Source organism: Hermetia illucens, chromosome 3, assembly GCF_905115235.1.
Source record: "Hermetia illucens chromosome 3, iHerIll2.2.curated.20191125, whole genome shotgun sequence".
NCBI classification, from domain to species: domain Eukaryota; kingdom Metazoa; phylum Arthropoda; class Insecta; order Diptera; family Stratiomyidae; genus Hermetia; species Hermetia illucens.
The window spans coordinates 40,371,151-40,390,202 of record NC_051851.1 but is presented as its reverse complement, the minus strand read 5'-3'; the positions used below and the strand labels follow the sequence as shown (position 1 = coordinate 40,390,202).

The 19,052-nt window shown below is 42.6% G+C and overlaps 1 protein-coding gene across 1 annotated transcript in view; it reads left to right on the top strand.

The window, feature by feature from the left end:
* LOC119652517 (sodium-independent sulfate anion transporter-like) overlaps positions 1-19,052 on the top strand; it is a 49,108-nt gene that overhangs the window by 25,608 nt on the left and 4,448 nt on the right. The window contains exons 3-5 of the mRNA XM_038056713.1: positions 9,432-9,652; positions 9,709-10,045; positions 18,853-19,014. Coding sequence (XP_037912641.1) covers positions 9,432-9,652; positions 9,709-10,045; positions 18,853-19,014 — 720 coding nt within the window. The remainder of the gene's footprint in view (positions 1-9,431; positions 9,653-9,708; positions 10,046-18,852; positions 19,015-19,052) is intronic.

The following is a 19,052-nucleotide window of genomic DNA, read 5'->3' as shown; positions in this document are numbered from 1 at the left end:
ATTCGCTGAGTTGTTCGGGGCGTGCATGTCCGAGGGAATATTTCCAGCGGTATGGAAGCGGCAGAAGTTGGTGCTTCCGCCTAAGCCCGGTAAACCTCCAGATGAACCATCCTCATACCAACCCATATGTCTTTTGGACACGGTGGGGAAGATGTTAGAGCGGGTAATCTATAATAGATTACTCCCGGTTGTTGAGAGCCAAGGCAGTATGGATTCCGTAAAGCCAGATCAACCATTGATGCCATCAAATTGGTTACTGGCTTGGCCGAAGATGCAATGCACGGAAAGGGTAGTACCAGTAAATATTGCGTGGTAGTAACCCTGGACGTGAAAAATGCATTCAATTCAGCCAATTGGAATCTAATACGTAAATCCCTAGCGAAGGTTGGTATTCCCGCCTATCTCGCCGCAATTTTCGATAGTTATTTAATTGAAAGGAGGCTCTGGTACGACACTGATGAAGGACCGCAGGAGTACGTCGTTTCTGCGGGTGTCCCGCAGGGTTCCGTATTGGGCCCACTACTATGGAACATCATGTACAACGATGTACTTAATCTTCGCCTTTCAGAGGAAGCCACAGTGGTGGGTTACACTGACGACATAGCGCTGGTTGTTGTCGCAAAGCATATCAAAGATGCTGAATTATACTCAAGCGAGGCAATCGGTGCTGTTAAAAGTTGGCTAGAGAGCTCTGGTCTGACACTGGCGGAGGAAAAAACAGAAGCGGTCCTCATCACCAAGCGCCGGAAGAGAAAGTACGCCTGTATAAGAATCGGGAATCATATCATCACTTCCAAGCCGACCATCAAATACTTGGGGGTGGGGCGAGGATGATGCCGAACGTCGGAGGGCCACGGCATACCTCTAGGTTGCTTATAGCCAGGGTGGTAGCCTCAATCATTCTCTATGCGACCCCAGTTTGGAGGGAGGCATTGCAAATGTCAGTTAACACTAACAAACTGAGTGCAGTATACAGGAGGACAGCCTTGAGGCTATGCTCTGCCTTCAGGACTGTCTCAGATGATGCAGAATTCGTCATCTCTAGAATGATGCCGATTGACTCCTTGGCAGATGAAATGGCGAACATATACAATGCGAAGTCAATCTCTTCCCAATCTCTTATTGCAGACGAAGAACACTGAGAGGGAGAGATCCATAAATAGATGACAAGAGCGGTGGGAACGCTCGGAAAAGGTCGGTGGGCTCACAGGCTCATTCCTGCCATCAAGGAGTGGTTGGAGAGACGACACGGTGAGATTAATTATAAGCTCACCCAATTTCTCATGGCGCATAGAGGGTATCGGCAATACATGCACAGGTTTAAATTGGAGATCTCACCCGACTGTCCAAATAACGATGGAGTCCCAGAGGACCTAGAGCATGTATTCTTCCACTGCCCGAGATTTGTGGAAGAAAGGAGGAAACTAGAGGACACTCTGGGAGAGGTGTTGGTACTAGAAAATCTGATGCCGAAAATGCTAGCACATCAAGCAAATTGGGATGCGGTCAACTTCATGATCGCATCTATCCAAACCAAACTGCGAAAGGCAGAGGAGAGGAGAAAACCGCGTTCACGTGCGCCGCGTATAGAAAAAAGGTGACTAAGCCAGAATGAGCTGACTCCGCCCCGTGGTGTAATACCTTATGGTGGTTCCGCGAGGGAGTCGGGGTTGGTTTTAGTGGGTAAAAATCCCACACGCTGGTGTGTCCAGACCAGTGTCTTTTGAAGATTTCCACCTCCTGAACAAAAAAAAAGACAGACAGACAGACAGACATTGAACTGATTTGAATAAGGTTTTGTTTTGCAAACAAAAACCTTAAGAAACAACTGATAAAACCTGTTGCCTTTCAGTTAAAACTCACACAATTCGTTTTGCAGTTTTATCCCCTAACATTGTTCCGGAAATGACGTAAAACTTAAAAGTTATTTGCCAATCGAGTGAGGTGTACCAAATCCAATAAGACGCTTTGTAATTGTTTTTAGTCACTCAAACACTTTAGGTAAACTCCATCGGAAAATGTTATATGAGCCTTACTTAAAGCTTAACCGTTTACAGCATTAGTTTCCGCATTTTATCCGAATTTTGAATTATTTCTCTTTACTCAGTCCCACATTTTAGAACTACTGTAATCTACACATTTTGAATGACAAATAAATTGTATATCTACACGCGAAACCTTATAACTATCTTGTTGGAATAATTCATTGTTAATACTTCAAGTTGTGGACAGCGGTAAAATGATAAGAACCCAATTGTCACTACATTTCTTCAAATGGGAATAGATTGAAGTGAATAACTTCCAACAATGATAAATGGCGTCATTGCACTGTTTTAATTCTAATGATAGTGATGAATAATGCAATAGAATGCGCGAAGTATAGGTGATAGTAGTATTACATATCTACTTAGAACACACGAACGTGAAGTTGTTGATTGGTAAATTATATGAATGGTGCAATTCGATGTGCTACATCCATGTCAAGAAACTTCGCGTGGAATAAGTATGATATAGCCTCAGCGGGTTGGAATCATCTGATCAAATTGATACAAATTAGGCCGTTTTTAAGGTTTTGTGTAAAACAGAACCTTATTAAAATCGATTCAATTTTTTTCTGTCCGTCTGCCTGCCGGTCGGTCGCACCCAATTTGTTTGGATATAGCTGAGCCTATTGTCAATAACTTTAGTAATGTGTGATTTGGGAATGCAAAGTATAACTAATCTCCTTTTCAGAACCTGACGCCCATTGAGAGCAAAACCTTTCATACCGAAAGTGAAAAAAGTTGAGCAAGCGAAAATGGAGTTTGTAGTCAATATAGTATAGGCATGTAGAGTATCATCATCATCATCATCATCATCAACAACCGGTATCCGGTATAGGCCTGTCTTAATAAGGAACTCCAGATATCCCGGTTTTACGCCGAGGTGCACCAATTCGATATCCCTAGAAGCTGTCTGGCGTCCTGACCTACGCCATCGCTCCATCTTAGGCAGGGTCTGCCTCGTCTTCTTTTTCCACCATAGATATTGCCCTTATAGCCCCCCGAGCGGGATCATCCTCATCCATACGGATTAAGTGACCCGCCCACCGTAACCTATTGAGCCGGATTTTATCCACAACCGGACGGTCATGGTATCGCTCATAGATATCGTCGTTATGTAGGCTACGGAATCGTCCATCCTCATGTAGGGGGCCAAAAATTCTTCGGAGGATTCTTCTCTCGAACGCGGCCAAGATGTCGCAATTCTTCTTGCTAAGAACCTAAGTGTCCGAGGAATACATGAGGACTGGCAATATCATTGTCTTGCACAGTAAGAACTTTGACCCTATGGTGAGACGTTTCGAGCGGAACAGTTTTTGTAAACTTTCCTCATCGTAGCTGTTATCGGTTATGATTTTCGACCCTGCATAGGAGAAATTATCAACAGTCTCAAAGTTGTATTCTCCTATCCTTATTCTTCCTGTTTGACCAGTGCGGTTTGATGTTTTTAGCTGGTTCGTTTTCGGTGCTGACGTTGCCACCATATATTTTGTCTTGTCTTCATTGATGTGCAGCCCAAGATCTCGCCCCGATTGCCGCGTGCTCGATCTGGATGAAGGCAGTTTGTACGTTTCGGGTGGTTCTTCCCATGATGTCGATATCGTCAGCATAGGCCAGTAGTTGGGTGGACTTAAAGAGGATCGTACCTCTTGCATTTACCTCGGCATCACGGGTCACTTTCTCAAGGACCAGTCTAAAGAGGATGCATGATAGGGCATCTCCATGTCGTAGACCTTTGTTGATGTCGAATGACATGTTGTCGATGTTTGTGGCCGTATCAATGATAACGTTCTTCAGGTGGTTGTGAAGATCATTTGCTGATGATTTATCTCTAGGTCCTCTGTTGACTGCGGTTATTGCGGCTTCCATTTCCCTCTTATAGGGGGTCGCGGAGGGTTGTGTTGTGGATGGATTCTGCGTGGTGTTGTTTTCCGAGCTCGGAACACCATGCCAACGAGATAGTGATCCGAGTCTATATTGACCCCCCTATATGTTCTGACATTCATCAAGGCTGAGAGGTGGCGGCGTTCGACCAACACGTGGTCAATTTGGTTGAAAGTGGTCCCGTCTGGAGAGGCCCACGTATGTTTGTAGACCGCTTTCGATGCAAACCAGCTACTTCCAACAACCATTTCGTGTGACATTGCTAATTGAATAATCCGCAGTCCGTTATATTGGTATTATGTAAGCTATCGGAGCCAGCGTATCGCTTGAATAAGGGCTCTTTCCCTACTTGGCTGTCAAAATCCCCAATTATAATTTTAATATCATATCTGGGACAGGCTTCGAGGATTCGTTCTACTGCCTCGTAGGAGGTATCCTTCTCCAACCCTGCAGTCTCCTCTGTAAGGGCGTGAACGTTAATGAGGCTTATACTTCGAAACTTGCTCGCAAGCGCAGAGTGCATAGCCACTCGCATATGTTTTCAAAGCCGATAACAGCAGGTTTCATTTTTTGGTTGACTAAGAAACCTACGCCGAGCACATGGTTTACTGATGGCCACTATAATATATGGCGTAGCGGCTCTTCTCCAGGTCCCTGTCCAACGCATCTCCTGTAACGCTGTTACATCAGCCCTATATTGGGACAGGGTATCGGCTAGCTGCTCATCAGCTTGATCTCTGTACAGGGAGCGCACGTTCCATGAGAAAATGCTCAAATCGTTATTCCGTTGTCGTTGCCGGGTTCGTCGTTGTGTAATCCGACTAGTCCGAGGCTCCTGTTGTGACTTCGTAATAAGTTGTTTTCCATGTAGGGTTGTCAGCTCTATCCAACCCCCAACTTGGAGGGCTAGTTGGTACAATTTTTCCCGTTTTTAGGCGCGGGAGACTCGCCTTCATCCTTCTCCGTCTGCAGCTTTTCGTTAAGAAAGAGCTCCCAGCGGTCACCACGTGGAGGTGGAGATAGGGTTTGGTAGTAGAGCTGTTGGTGCTGGTTCAGCAGGCATTTCCCAGGTTTTATGCTCCATCGTGGGTAGCAATCCACGTTTCGTCCTAGGACCTATACTACCCTTTGGCCACCATGTAGAGTATGAAAAGAAAAAAGGAACGAGTCGGAAATCGGATGCTGAACGGTTCAGGTATGAGAGGTTTTATGCATTTCTTGTATAAGTATATTTGAGTGGTCATTAGTTCCATTTGTACCTAGGTCATAGTTTGTATGCATTTAACTAGTCAGACTATTGACTTTAGTGAACCGACTTTGCCCTATTACAATATTGTTAGTAATAGTGCCGTTTCCGCCAACATTGGTAGTATTATACTGTATAGTATAACCTAGACGGTACAATGGCCGAAATGGTTGGGCGTCAGTTTTACGATCTCGACATGCGTTGTGCCCCGGGTTCGAATCTCGGCTACAGTCATGGATGTTTGTGATTGTCTAAAAGGGTTAGTATAATGGATCTAGGAAAGACCTGAGTGCTGGACTGTGCTTCCCCCTTAGAAAAAATAGTCTACTACGGAACTTGACGACTCTAGGATAAACTGAAGAGGGGGGGGGGGGGGGGGGTTTCTAGTTAATTTCTAAAAAATATACTAACAATAAATATGGCAAGATACTATTATCAACTTCGACAGATTTTGATATGAAGAGAGTATTTTGAGGCCTAGATACTATGTGCATGGATCAGTATAATTTTTTTCAGATTTTTTGCTTGAGTAGTTTGGAGGAATGAATCCTTGAAGCAATTGATCCCTTTCGGACCCCCGCACTCTTCCCTTTTGCAACTTATTCGGCTTCGGAAAGTAGTAATTGAAATCCTTCCTTTAATACCCTATATGACAATATTTGCTGGAAAAAAATTTTTCACCGGCTTGGCATGTATGGCGACTCTCCATTAAATTCAACGAAAAACAATATCACTCACCGTATGCGAAAGATGTTCACAGTTCCAAACCTTTCACCGAATTTCGTATCAATAAGAGTAAGTAAAATGGGTGTGACAGACAGACAAACGGATGGGCAGACCGAAAGACAATAAACCGATTTTAAATTTTACACAAAACCTTAAAAATGGATTTCTTTCCTTACTGATCACTATAACTTTTCCGGGCCGGAAATTCTAGCACAATAACATCTGATGAGGACATCCAATTGGTTGATTATTTCTTCTACTTCTAATATCATATATTGTTTGTTTGTTTGAATTTGGGGGTGGTTCGCAGCGTCTAGGTGATTTCCATGATCACGTAGAAAGGTCTCGCGAGGCCGGCGCCAGCAATGTCGATAATTTTGATTTTGGTTCAAGTGACTGCTATTAGATTATGTGTGCATATCCCTTTGTGATCATGTGTTTATATTTCGAAAGGGGGATGTTTATTAAATGGAAGGCGATGTTGTCTCGCTTTTGTTTGTATCCAAAAAGCTCTTTCCAGGTTATGGTTGAAGAAAGTGATGTATGCTGTGTGGTATTAGATATCAACATTTGAGTCTTCAATGAAAGACGCTTTAATGTCATGAAACACAATAATTGTAGTGGCCGCGGCTTGGCGACGGGAGCGGAATTTTATTCGCCTTTTTCGGGATTAATTTGATCAAATAATGCATTCTATAGTGTGTAATTACCTTAAATTTCGCCGCATATTGCACATTATTGAATACATTCGGGCGAATTGATCGTGACAGAGTGGAATGATCTGTGGCATCCGTCAACACTGCTGCGCATGTTACTGGCAACATGAACTCTAAAAGTTCAAGGTGATGCTAACGGCAACCAGGACCGGTTCATGCGGACAGCAGGCTAACGGCCGGCGAAATATTAGCTTGATGAGCGATAGAGTAGATGGAGGCATTTGAGGTGAATCGCGATTCAGGGTATACAGAGGAATGGTGCTCGGTGAAGGGCACAGCGGAAAAAGGCAGTGCAGCGAACGGGTATTTTGAATTCTTCTATTTTTGACTTCCGAAGCAAGATAGCTGAGTACCGCTAACAGAGCATGTGTACCGCGGACGATGATAGGAAGGCGAGATTTTTGATTTGGTCAGCTTCGTTACAAGAAAAGGGTGATCAACCAAAACAGTGAGGAAATTGGTCAGGATAAGAAGCCGCAAGAGGGTTTCTGGGTGACGAAAACAGCATAAACTGCAGCAGCAGTTGAGGTATCTGCAGTGGTCACGGACGAAGTGACATCAACAACACAAGGCGGGGAAATTGTTACGAAGCATTTGATTGTGTACAAACCGAAAAGAAATTCCCAAAAAGGATTAGCGGGGCGTGAAGCAGACAGCGAGGAGGTAAGGACGCCGTCTCGGGGGGACAGGCTGGCGGAGACAGCGGTTCGCTGTCGGAAGTGGACCCAAGTATTGAATCGTACTGGCAAACACCTCAAGCTGTGTAAATTTAGAATATCCCATTAGCCCAGTAGTTTTTGTGGAAAGTTTCAAGTGCCGCAGTTGGCGTAGTACTCATTGCTCCAGTAATACTTAGGCAACCAAGTCTGTGAATCTGCGTTAGCAGCTTCCTGCTGTTAGCAAAGTGCAGTCTTGGCCACCAGACGATGCATGCATCCATCAAAATGGGGTCTATTATGGATGTATACATCCAGTATATCCATTTTCATGAAAGTCCCCAGGTCTTACCTATCGCATTCCTGCAGCACCAGAGCAATCTGCAGGATTTCTGATATTGTTCTTGGGTATGGTGCTTCCATGTTAATTTGGAGTCGAAATGTACTCCTTAATACTTGACTGTTTGTGCCAGCTGGATTTCCGCTACTGCTAAGGTGGGTAGCGCATAGCCACCCCACCAGACGTTCGTAGTGAACATAACGAGTCCAATCTTCCTAGCGTTCACCATGAATCCATTGCGGAGGCACCAACTGTGGATTTCATGCTGAGTTGAATTTAAGCGGTTACATACTGTGCTTGCAAACTTGACGGTAATTATTACGGCTTTATCGTCCGCAAATGCTTGCGCTTTTTTGTCCTTCAGGGCCAGGTCTGGCCGACGGATATGTTGATTTTTCTCCACTCTAGCATGTGAAGTATCCAATTGATTAACAGCATCACAAATTGCCGCGAATGAGGCATAATTGAAGGCACCTTTGATGTCCATGAATGTCTAAGGCGTATTCTTTTTCGGACATCGCCTTTTCAATTTTTTCCGTGAGTTCATGGAGTGCTGTCTCCGTGCATTTGCTTTTCTTGTAGCCGTATTGCCTATGGTGAAGTGGCCACTTAGGAATGTGTGTATCCCTTATGAACCGATCAACTAGTCTTTCAAGCCCTAGTAGAAAGGACATAAGACTAGTGGGTCGGAAGCTTTTTGCGCCCATGTAGGAGGTTTTCCCTGGTTTAGGAATAAATATCACCTTCACATCACGCCAATTAAATAGAATATAAGCGTGTGCTAGGCATGCCTGATATATATTCCGAATATGTAGACCCAGGGCATCCATTCCCTCTATTACTAGCGCAGGAATGATGCCATCCAGACCTGCAGACTTGTATCTATCGGACGAGTTAAATGCCCATTTCACTCTCTCCAGTGATACTACTTTGTATGCCAGATTTCCGTCTCTCGGTTGAGGGCGGCTATATGCACCTGTCGGCCACGAGATTAGATTTTGGATGCTGCTTGGGAAAAAGAATCCGCTTCGGCTTTGAGGTTGCCTCAAGAGAGTGAGTCTTTTCGCGAAAGCGTCTCCATTATGATCGTTTAGGCGATTTTATGCTCTTCTTTAGAGCCTTCTGTGCCTCCTCATAGCGATTCCAGCCAGCGGCTGAATCACACTTCAGAGCACGATTGAGGAGCATCATTGTTGTTCTCCTCTGTTTTGCCCAATCCGAGTTCCACCATGGTACTTTACCCTTCTTTGGCGTCTTGAGTGAAAACATTTCTTCGAAAGCTTCTTTCATGCTACTTGTGACCATCTGGGTGTCTTCTCAATTCCAGCAATGGATTTTATTTGTCGCCCAATCTGTCTTCCGCGAATTCCGATATGGAGTAGGTGGAGGTGGATCCATGCCCATTACGAAATCAATGCGTCTGTCATCCGAGAGTGTGATATCGTTTGATACTCTCCACTCTCCGGCCAGAGCCGCGGTGTGAAGAGATGCCACCGTGATGTCGATGACCTCTCGCCTGACCACGTTGAAGAAATCATTATCCAAATTAAGGATCTGCAGATGGATTCCTACTAGATACTCCAGCAGTCTCGATCCTCTTGCATTGATGTTGGAGCTTCCCGAACATATGTGGTGAGCGTTGACATCACATCCTGCTATTATTCCCATGCCTTCACTTTTGGCAGCTCACTGGTTAGGGGAACTTCTTCTGCGTCGTAGGGGAAATATGCAGAGCACCACAGTATGAAGCACCATTTTGAAAAAATTACTGGATTTCAGTTTTATGGAAATTTATTAAATAAATAAATTTTAATATTTCAGGTTTTGTTTTCGACTTTATATCCATGCCGGTAATTAAAGCGTTCACATCAGCAACGGCCATTTTAGTGGTGGAGTCTCAAATAAAAGTAATTTTAGGAATTAAATACTTAGTTCCAGGTTTTGTGAATTCCTTACAGAAATTATTTTTGAACCTGGACCAAGCACGAGTGGGAGATGCCGTGATGGGAGTATGTTCCATTATATTCCTTATTTGCCTTAAGGTAAATATCACACAATATTGAAGTTTATTATTGTACCTCATTGTTTCTATTTGCAGTATATGGTCTATATACCATTTGACAAATCCACAAAACGAGGAAGAGTCATTGACGGAGTCCTCAAGTATATCAGCCTCGCAAGAAACGCATTAATCGTTTTTATAACTGCTACAATAGCGGTCATTTGGACGGCGCGATCGGAAACTGGGCAAGTACCATTTCGTTTGACTGAAAACGTTGTTGCTGGACTGCCGCAATTCTCGTTCCCCCACTTCTATATCGAACACAATAATTCAACATATAATTTCGTACAAATTTGTTCGGAGCTTGGAGTTGGAATATTTGTGGTGCCGCTTGTTTCAATACTCACAAATATTTCTATTGCGAAGGCTTTGAGTAAGTATTTTGCTTTTGAATGATTTAAAAAGTTAGCATCGGTTGACTTGCTCAACTATGAATGCCGAGATTCCATTTTCAGACTGGACTAAAAACCTTTCAAAATCTCTTTCGATATCGGAATCCTTACACGTAATTCTCATGACTCATGCGAATTTTACAAACTATTTCCATGTGTCCAGAAAGGCGCGCAAGTACTATAATAGAAAACTTGTATAATATTGGGTTTTTTTGCTGACATTCTCATCTGAATATTCTCCCTACTTTTGTACAATTTTGTGTCCTGATATTACTATAATTTTAAATATGTAACACATATTTTTCTTCCGTGATTTTTGTCATGCTCTACACCTGCGAGGCAAATTTCGAAACACACGTCTTATTGACGTTCACATTCAATTGATGGTTGGTGAAGTGTGAACCATTACCCGTGTGGTGCCAAGACTATGTCAGATCCCACCTTGGCATTCAAATCGCCCATCACGATCACAACGTCATCTTTAGAAAGCCTCACCAGAACTGCATTTAATTGCTCGGAGAAAGTATTCTTGTCCACTCTATCAGAAGTCTCCGTTAGTGCAGAGCATTGTTCAATTGTGATGCTCCTTAACCTGGACCGGAATCTTGCAGTTAGAAGTCTGTCAGCAAGGGGCTCCCAGGTCGACACCGGTTTCGCATCTGCTTCCACTTGGATTTTCAGAGAACAAAACAAGTAGAGGATTACTCTTCAGAGTCTCACCATCTTACTTTGATTAGCCCAGAATATCCAGCTTATATCATTCGAAATCCCGCTCAAGTTCGAGAAAGCGAGCATTCTAAGGACCCTCGCTACCGTTATCGTGGAGCGTGCACACATTTCAGAAGCCAAACATAGTCCGTTTTCGATATCCTGGGGAAGTCAGGGATGATGCTAGGCGCCAGTAGACAGTCGTTAGCTATGCTAAAGCGGTAAAGACCATTTATCAAGCTATCGCTGCCAAAAGTATATCCGGAGTAAAAACTTGCTCGATAGGAACAGAAAGTAATTGAGTATCTCATCATGCAGATGTATGAGGAATAGGGAGCTCGTATTCACCGATATACGCTTTCGACCAGGTCTTATATTGGTAGACTGCATAACGAAGGACATAGCGGACTTGCTTAGAGCTACATATAGTCCCTAAACTCTCAGGATGGTGCGAACGGAACTATGGATGTCCATAGTGCTATGGATCTTCACCTCACAACAAAGTCCTCCTTAGATACTATGGAATAGGAAGAATGCCTCATACGGTGCAATGCAGTAATCTCAGAGAACCGGGGCACGTACAGAAACTCCGTTGAGCGGAGAAACCAGGAAAGCCAACAGATCTGTGAACCCGAAAAGTACAAGAAGTAACCGCACCAGATGCGCGAACATTACCAATAAGTCAGCAAGATAAAACCATACGCACTTCCATGTTTATCCAGCCGACACAAAGAGGGAAATATGATTTCCGATCGGATGAACATATTGATGCGATGAATTGAGTATTTTGATGGGGTGCTGAACAACCAGAAAATCGATGAGTTTGAGGTCCCGTCAATTAAAGACGACGAACAATTGTTACCAAGCGTTGAAGAAACGGTCCATCCAATGCATCGGCTTAAGAACAACACCGAGTGGTTCATCAACTTATGCCCAAGGTTTGAAATGGAGAATCAATGCCTAATAATTGGCAACGAGCTATTATCTGTCCCATACAGTAAAAAAGCGATATCAGTAATGTAGCAATTATAGAGATATTATGCTGCTGAGTACAATCTACAAGATATTCTCCGCTTCCTTGCTAGCCCGGATAGCGCCAAAACATCATCGGCTAAAACCAAAAAGCTGAACTTTGGGCAAATTACCAACAGATCAGATTTTCGCTCAGCCACAATCATTTCCAAGGCAACTCGTCTCAATGCTTCTTGGACATCTTTCTCCACCCACTCACGATGGGTTCTTGGACCTAAGAATTCTTTTTCAACTGTGTCTGAGTGACTAATAATAAATGGTACTGTGGGATGACCTTCGGATATTTCTAAGCAGTAAACAAGTGTCCTTACCATCCCGCAGGTCCTGATCTAAACAATGTTTTGAGTAGTTCATTGTTCCGTGCTCCAGTCTTGATTTTAATGCATCCTGTCGTCTCGAGTTTCCAATATTCTTCAAATGCATTAAAAGTGAAAGCCGTTCCTCTGTCCTCCTTGGATTCCCGCACAGAGTCGCTGCTAAACCGATCCAGTACCTCCGTAGTATCGGTTGAATATGCATTGTATTTAGCCACACCAACAGCAGAGTCCATTATCGACCCTCCATAGCTTTCATATGTGTCCTTTGGAAAATCTGAGATTGATTTCTCTTTTGTTTGAAAATAATTTTTAAGGTTTTCTGTAAAATCGGTTTACTGTCTGTCTGTTTGCCCGCCCGTCGGCATTCCTGTCTGTCTGTTGCACCCATTTTATCAGAATCGATTACTTCTTTTGATACGAAATACAGTAGGGACCTGTGAATCCTATTGCGTGCAGTGAGTATTTTTTTTTTCATCCAGTATAGTCGTGTGTGGTATCGGATGGAAGGTCTCGATTAGTACTTTCCGAGACCGATTGCGGGGGTCCGAAACGGGTTCAGTTACTTCAAGAACCCGTTTTCAGAAACTGTCCAACCCAATAATCTGAAAAAAAATATGATGGCCCATGCACATATCCTAGAAGCAAGTCATCACAATCAAGTTTTGCAACAATATAGGTTACAATGTAGAGCATAACGCTACCAGGTTTGGTGGAAATCGCACTATCACTTACAGAGGTATAGCAAGTCAAACTTGTCACTTTTGTGCAAATTTATTGCATTCTAAGATTTTGAATACAAAAGTGAATGGTCTTGCAAATTAATTCAATCAACACCGGTTTAAAGCTCTCTTAGCATGCTAGTATTTCTCGTATCAAATTTTCCGGTAATTTACGTAGAATTTCCTCTAGGAATCTCTAGAAAGTACAATAAGACCTACTTTAGATCTTCTTTGCCATTGGGGAGAACAGGTGAAAATACAGATTACCCGTTTTTGTGTTCTTTGTTTATGATTTCAATCAACGAATCATGCACCATTTCCGCACCCTTAAGGGAGCCCTTTTGAAGACTGCACTCCGTTTATGTACTTTGCTTTAGATAGTTAATACCCTTTCCCAAACTAAGACTGCATCGAACATGCTTGTCGATCTCTCCGCTTCAGAGTGATAATGGGGGGGATGCAGAAAGGTTAACAAAACTGGATTAATTTTTAAATTTTAGGCAATCCGGCGCAGTTTCATCGGAGGCCCAGTACTATGTTGTTCGTGTAACCTACAATTTTGCCTAACAGGAGAATCAAGTAGATTATTATACAGCAGTAGATCAGGGAGCCCTTATTAAGTAGCTGTCGACTATAGCAACGGATAGCTTTAATTACCAACTTTTGTCAGAGACGTAATAGGCTCTAATTGGTCGAATTAAATGCATTTCTCAGATCCAAGGTCACCACGGTGCAGAATTTGTTGGCATTACCCTGGTCGTGAATTGCATTATCGGGCGATGAAAACAGTAATGAGTTTGATGGCATCAATGATTCATCTGGCTTTACAAAATGCATAATGTCAATCTGATCTGATCTTTTGCCATCAACAACTAGGAGAAATATAAAATATAGATTATCCGCTCTAACATTTTTTCTAAAGTATCAAAAAGATAAATGAGAGTAGTAAACATTATTTCTGACATCTTGTGCGGGCATCTGATGGAGAGGCATGTCCTTGCTTTCCATCACAACAACAGTAAGAGATTTGTAGATTTCAGAATCGTTCACCCCTTCGCCATTGGCGACACGCAGTTCGAGGACAAGACATTCTATAAGGTCAATTGAGCTTCGAAAGACCGAGATCGTCCACATAGTAATTACTAGTATCAGAGTGAAATTATGCGGTGTTTCCAACGATTAATTAATTGAAGTAATAAAAACTTGTTGTTTCTTTTCCGTTGGTGTGGGTATTTTATTCTTGCACTTGTTTGCACTGATGAAGGGAACAAGTGGTTCCCGAAATATCGGTATTTGCAAGAATAAAATACCCACACCAACGGAAAAGAAACAACAAGTTTTTATTACTTCAATTAATTACTAGTATATTTAGATGCTGTGTTCTAAATTCTCGAGGGAGGCCAAGTTACTTTGTATGTCGCAGCTACATCTGTTTACGGTGGAAAGCTCCAAATTGTCATATACTGATGTCTGCCTTATATAATCGGGTGCTGTAACCCAAGACAATAATAAATGAAGAACTTAGTCGGCATAGGAATCGCAGACGTGGTGATCGGAAGGTGAAAGTGGCATCACACTTTAAGAAAAGACAACATCTCCATTGATGGCAATGCCATGCAATGATGTTCACTATGTCAGAGTGGCCGTCGAATAGCATGCCCATGTCGTTGTCCCATCAGTCTAACTTGTCACCCATAAATTACCTTATAGTGACAATTTCTATCTCCGATTCGTAAGTGGTCTGCGCAAGCAAGTCCTCGGCAGTTCAACAACGGTTGTGGGTTTTTTATGTGGATTTCAATTAACTTCATTTTTAAGGTTTTGTGTAAACACAAAACCTTATTAAAATCGGTTTACTGTCTGTCTGTCCGTCATACACGTTTTTCTTGTAAACGGTTGTAGCGATTGATACCAAATTTGGTAGAAAGTTGGGAACTGTGAACGCTCAGTTACATCCTTTTACGTCGAATTTAAGGTGGATCCCCATACATGCAAAAGGGGGGTGTAAATTTTTTTTTCATTAAATATAGTTATGTAGGATATCAAATTAAAGGTCACGGTTAGTACTTTTCGAAACCAGTTTTAGTTTTAACATTTGTTGGAAGGGTGGGGAGTGCGGGGGGTTGATGAGTGATCATTTCTTTAACGGACCCATTCTCAGAAACTACTTAACCGAAAAATCTGAAAAAAGTCAAGAGGCTACGACTGTATGGTGCCTAGGCTCCAAAATACCCTCCATACCGATACCTGTTCAAATAAAGTTAATAATACCATATTACCATAATTTTTAGAAATTGACAGGAAAACCCCCTTAAGTTCCTCCTAGAATCACGATTCTGTAGCAATGTAGGCTACAGCATAAAGCATGATCCTACCAAATTTGGTGAAAATCGCACTATTACTAACAAAGTTATAATAGGTCAAAGCTGTCGCTTCTGTGCAAATTCAAAACTTTGCATGTCAATATCACCTGAAAGTGGGTATTTTCACATATGATAATATATATTACATACTAATGGGACAAATGCACACTCAAATCTCTTTATAAAGGAAATACACAAAACCTTTCATACCTGTAATGTCTAGGTTCCGGTTTCCCGACTTGTTTTATTGAGGTAAATAGTTTTCTAAGGTTCTAACATTCGACACTTCCAGCTATATCCCTGGTGTATTTGAGTTCCCTGTTGAACTCCATGGTAATGTACTTTCTCTCCACACCTTGTATATTCATCGACAGCATGAAACTCATCCGATTAGAACTTCTCTGGTGGCCAACAACCCCTGTCTTCACTTCACGTACTTTGGCTGTTGGTTGATATGTGTATGGCATTGGTCTACATAATATTGCTTGTATGTTAGAAGCGGCCAAGACGATTGCTGGGGCCGACTATCTACTGCGAACCTGTTCTCTAGTCTGGCTTTGAGGTGAAAAGGTTATTTCAACTTTGTGTGTGATAGGCAAACTTTAATTGTTCGAAGCAAAACTAACTTCTAAGTGAAGTAATGCTCGCACGCAAAAATCATGTCCCCCTGTTTTTCTATGTAAAAAGATTGTATTATTTAAGGTTGGGCGCTAACTTTGTTGCGAAGAGAGTAGGATGTTGCAGCAACTTGGCACATTAGCCATTGGACGAAAGCGTGCACAGTCACCACTTCAACTTCATATCCTTCCACGTAGACCCGGAACTTCTTACTGGCCTGCGCAGCAGCCAGATACTCCTCCTTCGTCACCGTGTAATTGCGTTACGCAGCGTTAAGTTTCTGCGACATTAAAACAATAGGGACCTCGTCTCCTTCAGGTGCTATTTGGTCAACAACTGCGCTTATTCCGTCTTTGCTTGCGTCGCAATGTATAGAAAACGGTTTAGTGAAATCTACACTGTGTAGCACCGGAGCGCCGACTTCAGTCGATGAAACGCTTGGAGCCCATCATCGGTCCATTCGAAACGACGATCCTTACATAGCATATTGGTCAAAGGACTTGTAACAGTTGCGAAGTCGCGGTACCAGACGCAACTGTCTCATCGATTTCGGTAATGGAAACTCCGCAATAGTCTTTATTTTGTCTGAGCCAGTCCGAACTACTTTATGTCCGACTATGTGCCCCAGGTATTTCACCTCCTTCCGTGCGAAATGGCTTATATATCATTGATAGCGTATGTGGTCCTCGAACTTCTCATAAACGACCAACAAATTATCTAGATAGATCAACACTTGATTCTTCAGATGGGATAGAAGTACCTTGTCCATTAACTCATACAATGTTTGTGCAGTATTGCACAAAACACAAAGGCATTGTTCGGAACTGGTACAAAGGTCTACCTGGGATGCTGAAGGCAGTCGTATCCCTTAACGCCTCATTGAGTTGACGATACCAGAGAATGACGCTGTTTGATCGATTTGGCATCTTCTACATCAATGTCATCGACAGTCTCCAAAGCGCTCGAAATTTGCGAAAACAAAATACCGTTTGTTAGAAAAAGTTCAGGTACTAAATTGAAAGCGCGAACAAAATCACCTCCCAAATACAAGTTTTGACTTAGCTGGGGATGATCCAGAATTCCAGGTCAGCTGTAAATCCCCTAAACATGATATAGCAGAAACCTTTCCTAGCGTGCCGTCTTTAAAGTGGCGCGTAATTTTTGGATGGTGACTGATTTTTCACGTCGGACTTGCTCAGCCAGTTGAGCGGAGATACAACTCAACGCAAGTTCGGTGCTCACTAAGCTCAGCACCTCCTTACCCCAAAGGATGATGTTCGTATATGGTCATAAATCTCCCTTTGGCTTGTCCGCTAACACTTCCGCCGAAAGGAATTGATGCGCACTCTTTTGTGCAGCCCAGTAGGACCCGGAGAGTGGAACGTTTGAGCGGGTAGATATCATGCCGCTCCGAGATGCGCATAATTCGCTCTCTTCGCAACACCTTATGGAATACTTATTTGGCGCTGTCGTATACTTTACGTTCTGAATATAACAAACAGGCCAAATTATTCTAGTAATAAGGAATATTTGCCATTATGGGCTGCTGAGTGTTAATATTTGATGTTGAATATGAAATCATATATACGGTTAGAGTACTAAAAAGTGATGTGTGTGATATTACTTTGTAATATCATGTGGAAAAGTGATATGATATCACATTACCAACTAAGGTGATGTTTTGCTCACCTCTAGTACTTAGGCTCAAGCAAAAGGAAAAGAAAAGAACCTCTCTCTCATACAGTACAATAGACAATGATCATTCTCGTGTTTCATCGAAGTGTACTTGGGGTTGCTGTTCTACTGGAAGACAAATGATTGTTTTACACTTAAGGTAGCGTTTTGTAACAAATTAAGGTACAACACATTAAAGTAAACCTCCTTTTCCTGTTCTAGTTTATAAATACCAATCTGCTATTCTTGGCGCTTGGCAGCACCAAGTTAACTAATACCCGCCACCATGTTTGACGGTTGCATGTTCATCGGCACTTTTAAGCTCTGTTCGGGTTTATTCTGTCAAACCCAAATAGGTTGTATTTACTGCAGCTAGGCCACAGAACTGAATATCAAAAGTCTAAGATTTTTACAGCACGCTCTTTTACACAGAGGCTTCTTTTTCACGGTGGTTTTCGGAGTATTGTTGTTGTTGGTTTGTGGTCTTCTGCCAAGACGACTATGGAACTTTGCTACCTAAAATATGCTGCATATTTTTAAAGAGTGACCCTATCTATCCTATCTCTTTCAATGTCATGGCAGAATTGGACAGTCTTCTATGGGAATTTTTTCTGACGTTGCGTTGTTTTCGAACTGCCAGTTTCCACGGCAGGTTGTTCTACTTTATGTCCCAGCTAATGGGTTATTTTTTACTTATTATGATGTAGTAGACTGCATTCGTCGAAACCGTTACTTCGCTTTAGCGATTTTACAGAAATGTTGACCTATTTCACGAAGTTTTCATAGGCGCCGTAGCGTTACCAGTTCAAATTTTTGGTCATTGTTTCAGTTAGCAAAACGTGACGAGTTTCCGGTTTTTTACCACTTAATAATAAAATTAAGTTTGCAACAACGGCATGGGGCGCTGGCCCATATGGGACCATGCCGGGAGGTTTGGCATACCCTGCAATTAGTATTGCCAAAGCTGCGGAGAAGAGGGGTAAAGCCTCAGGCACTTCCTTTGCCCAGCTCTAGCTAGAGTCAGGCCACGGACACTGTGTAAACCATTCTTTGGGCACCTCAGAGAGGTTTCTATCTGGAGGGCGAAAGAACTGCTTTCCTTCGTAAATGCAACAGGATGGCTCAGAAGATCTGAACCGGCTGGACTTTGCCTCTCTGCTCTCATAACAGCAGTCACGGTCTGAGAAGTTTGTGGCATCAAAACGGCAAACGGCAAACACATTTGGCTCCTCGGAGGGGTCGCTGATACCTACCTATTATCATATACTATAGTAAAGACCTCTTACCTATTATCTTATTAAAATAAACTGAATTTTCGATAATTTTTCCACTAATAACTGCATTTTTCAATTCACAGCTCCGAAGGGACTAGTAAATGCTAGCCAAGAGTTGATGACGTTAGGCCTGTGCAATATCATTGGATCCGGAGTTAAATCAATGCCAACCTGTGGAGCATTTTCTCGAGCTGCTATTAGTACTGCGAGTGGTTTGAAGACTTCAGTAGCTGGACTTCATTCAAGTAAACATAAACTTGCTAAATTAAAAACATTTTAGTAA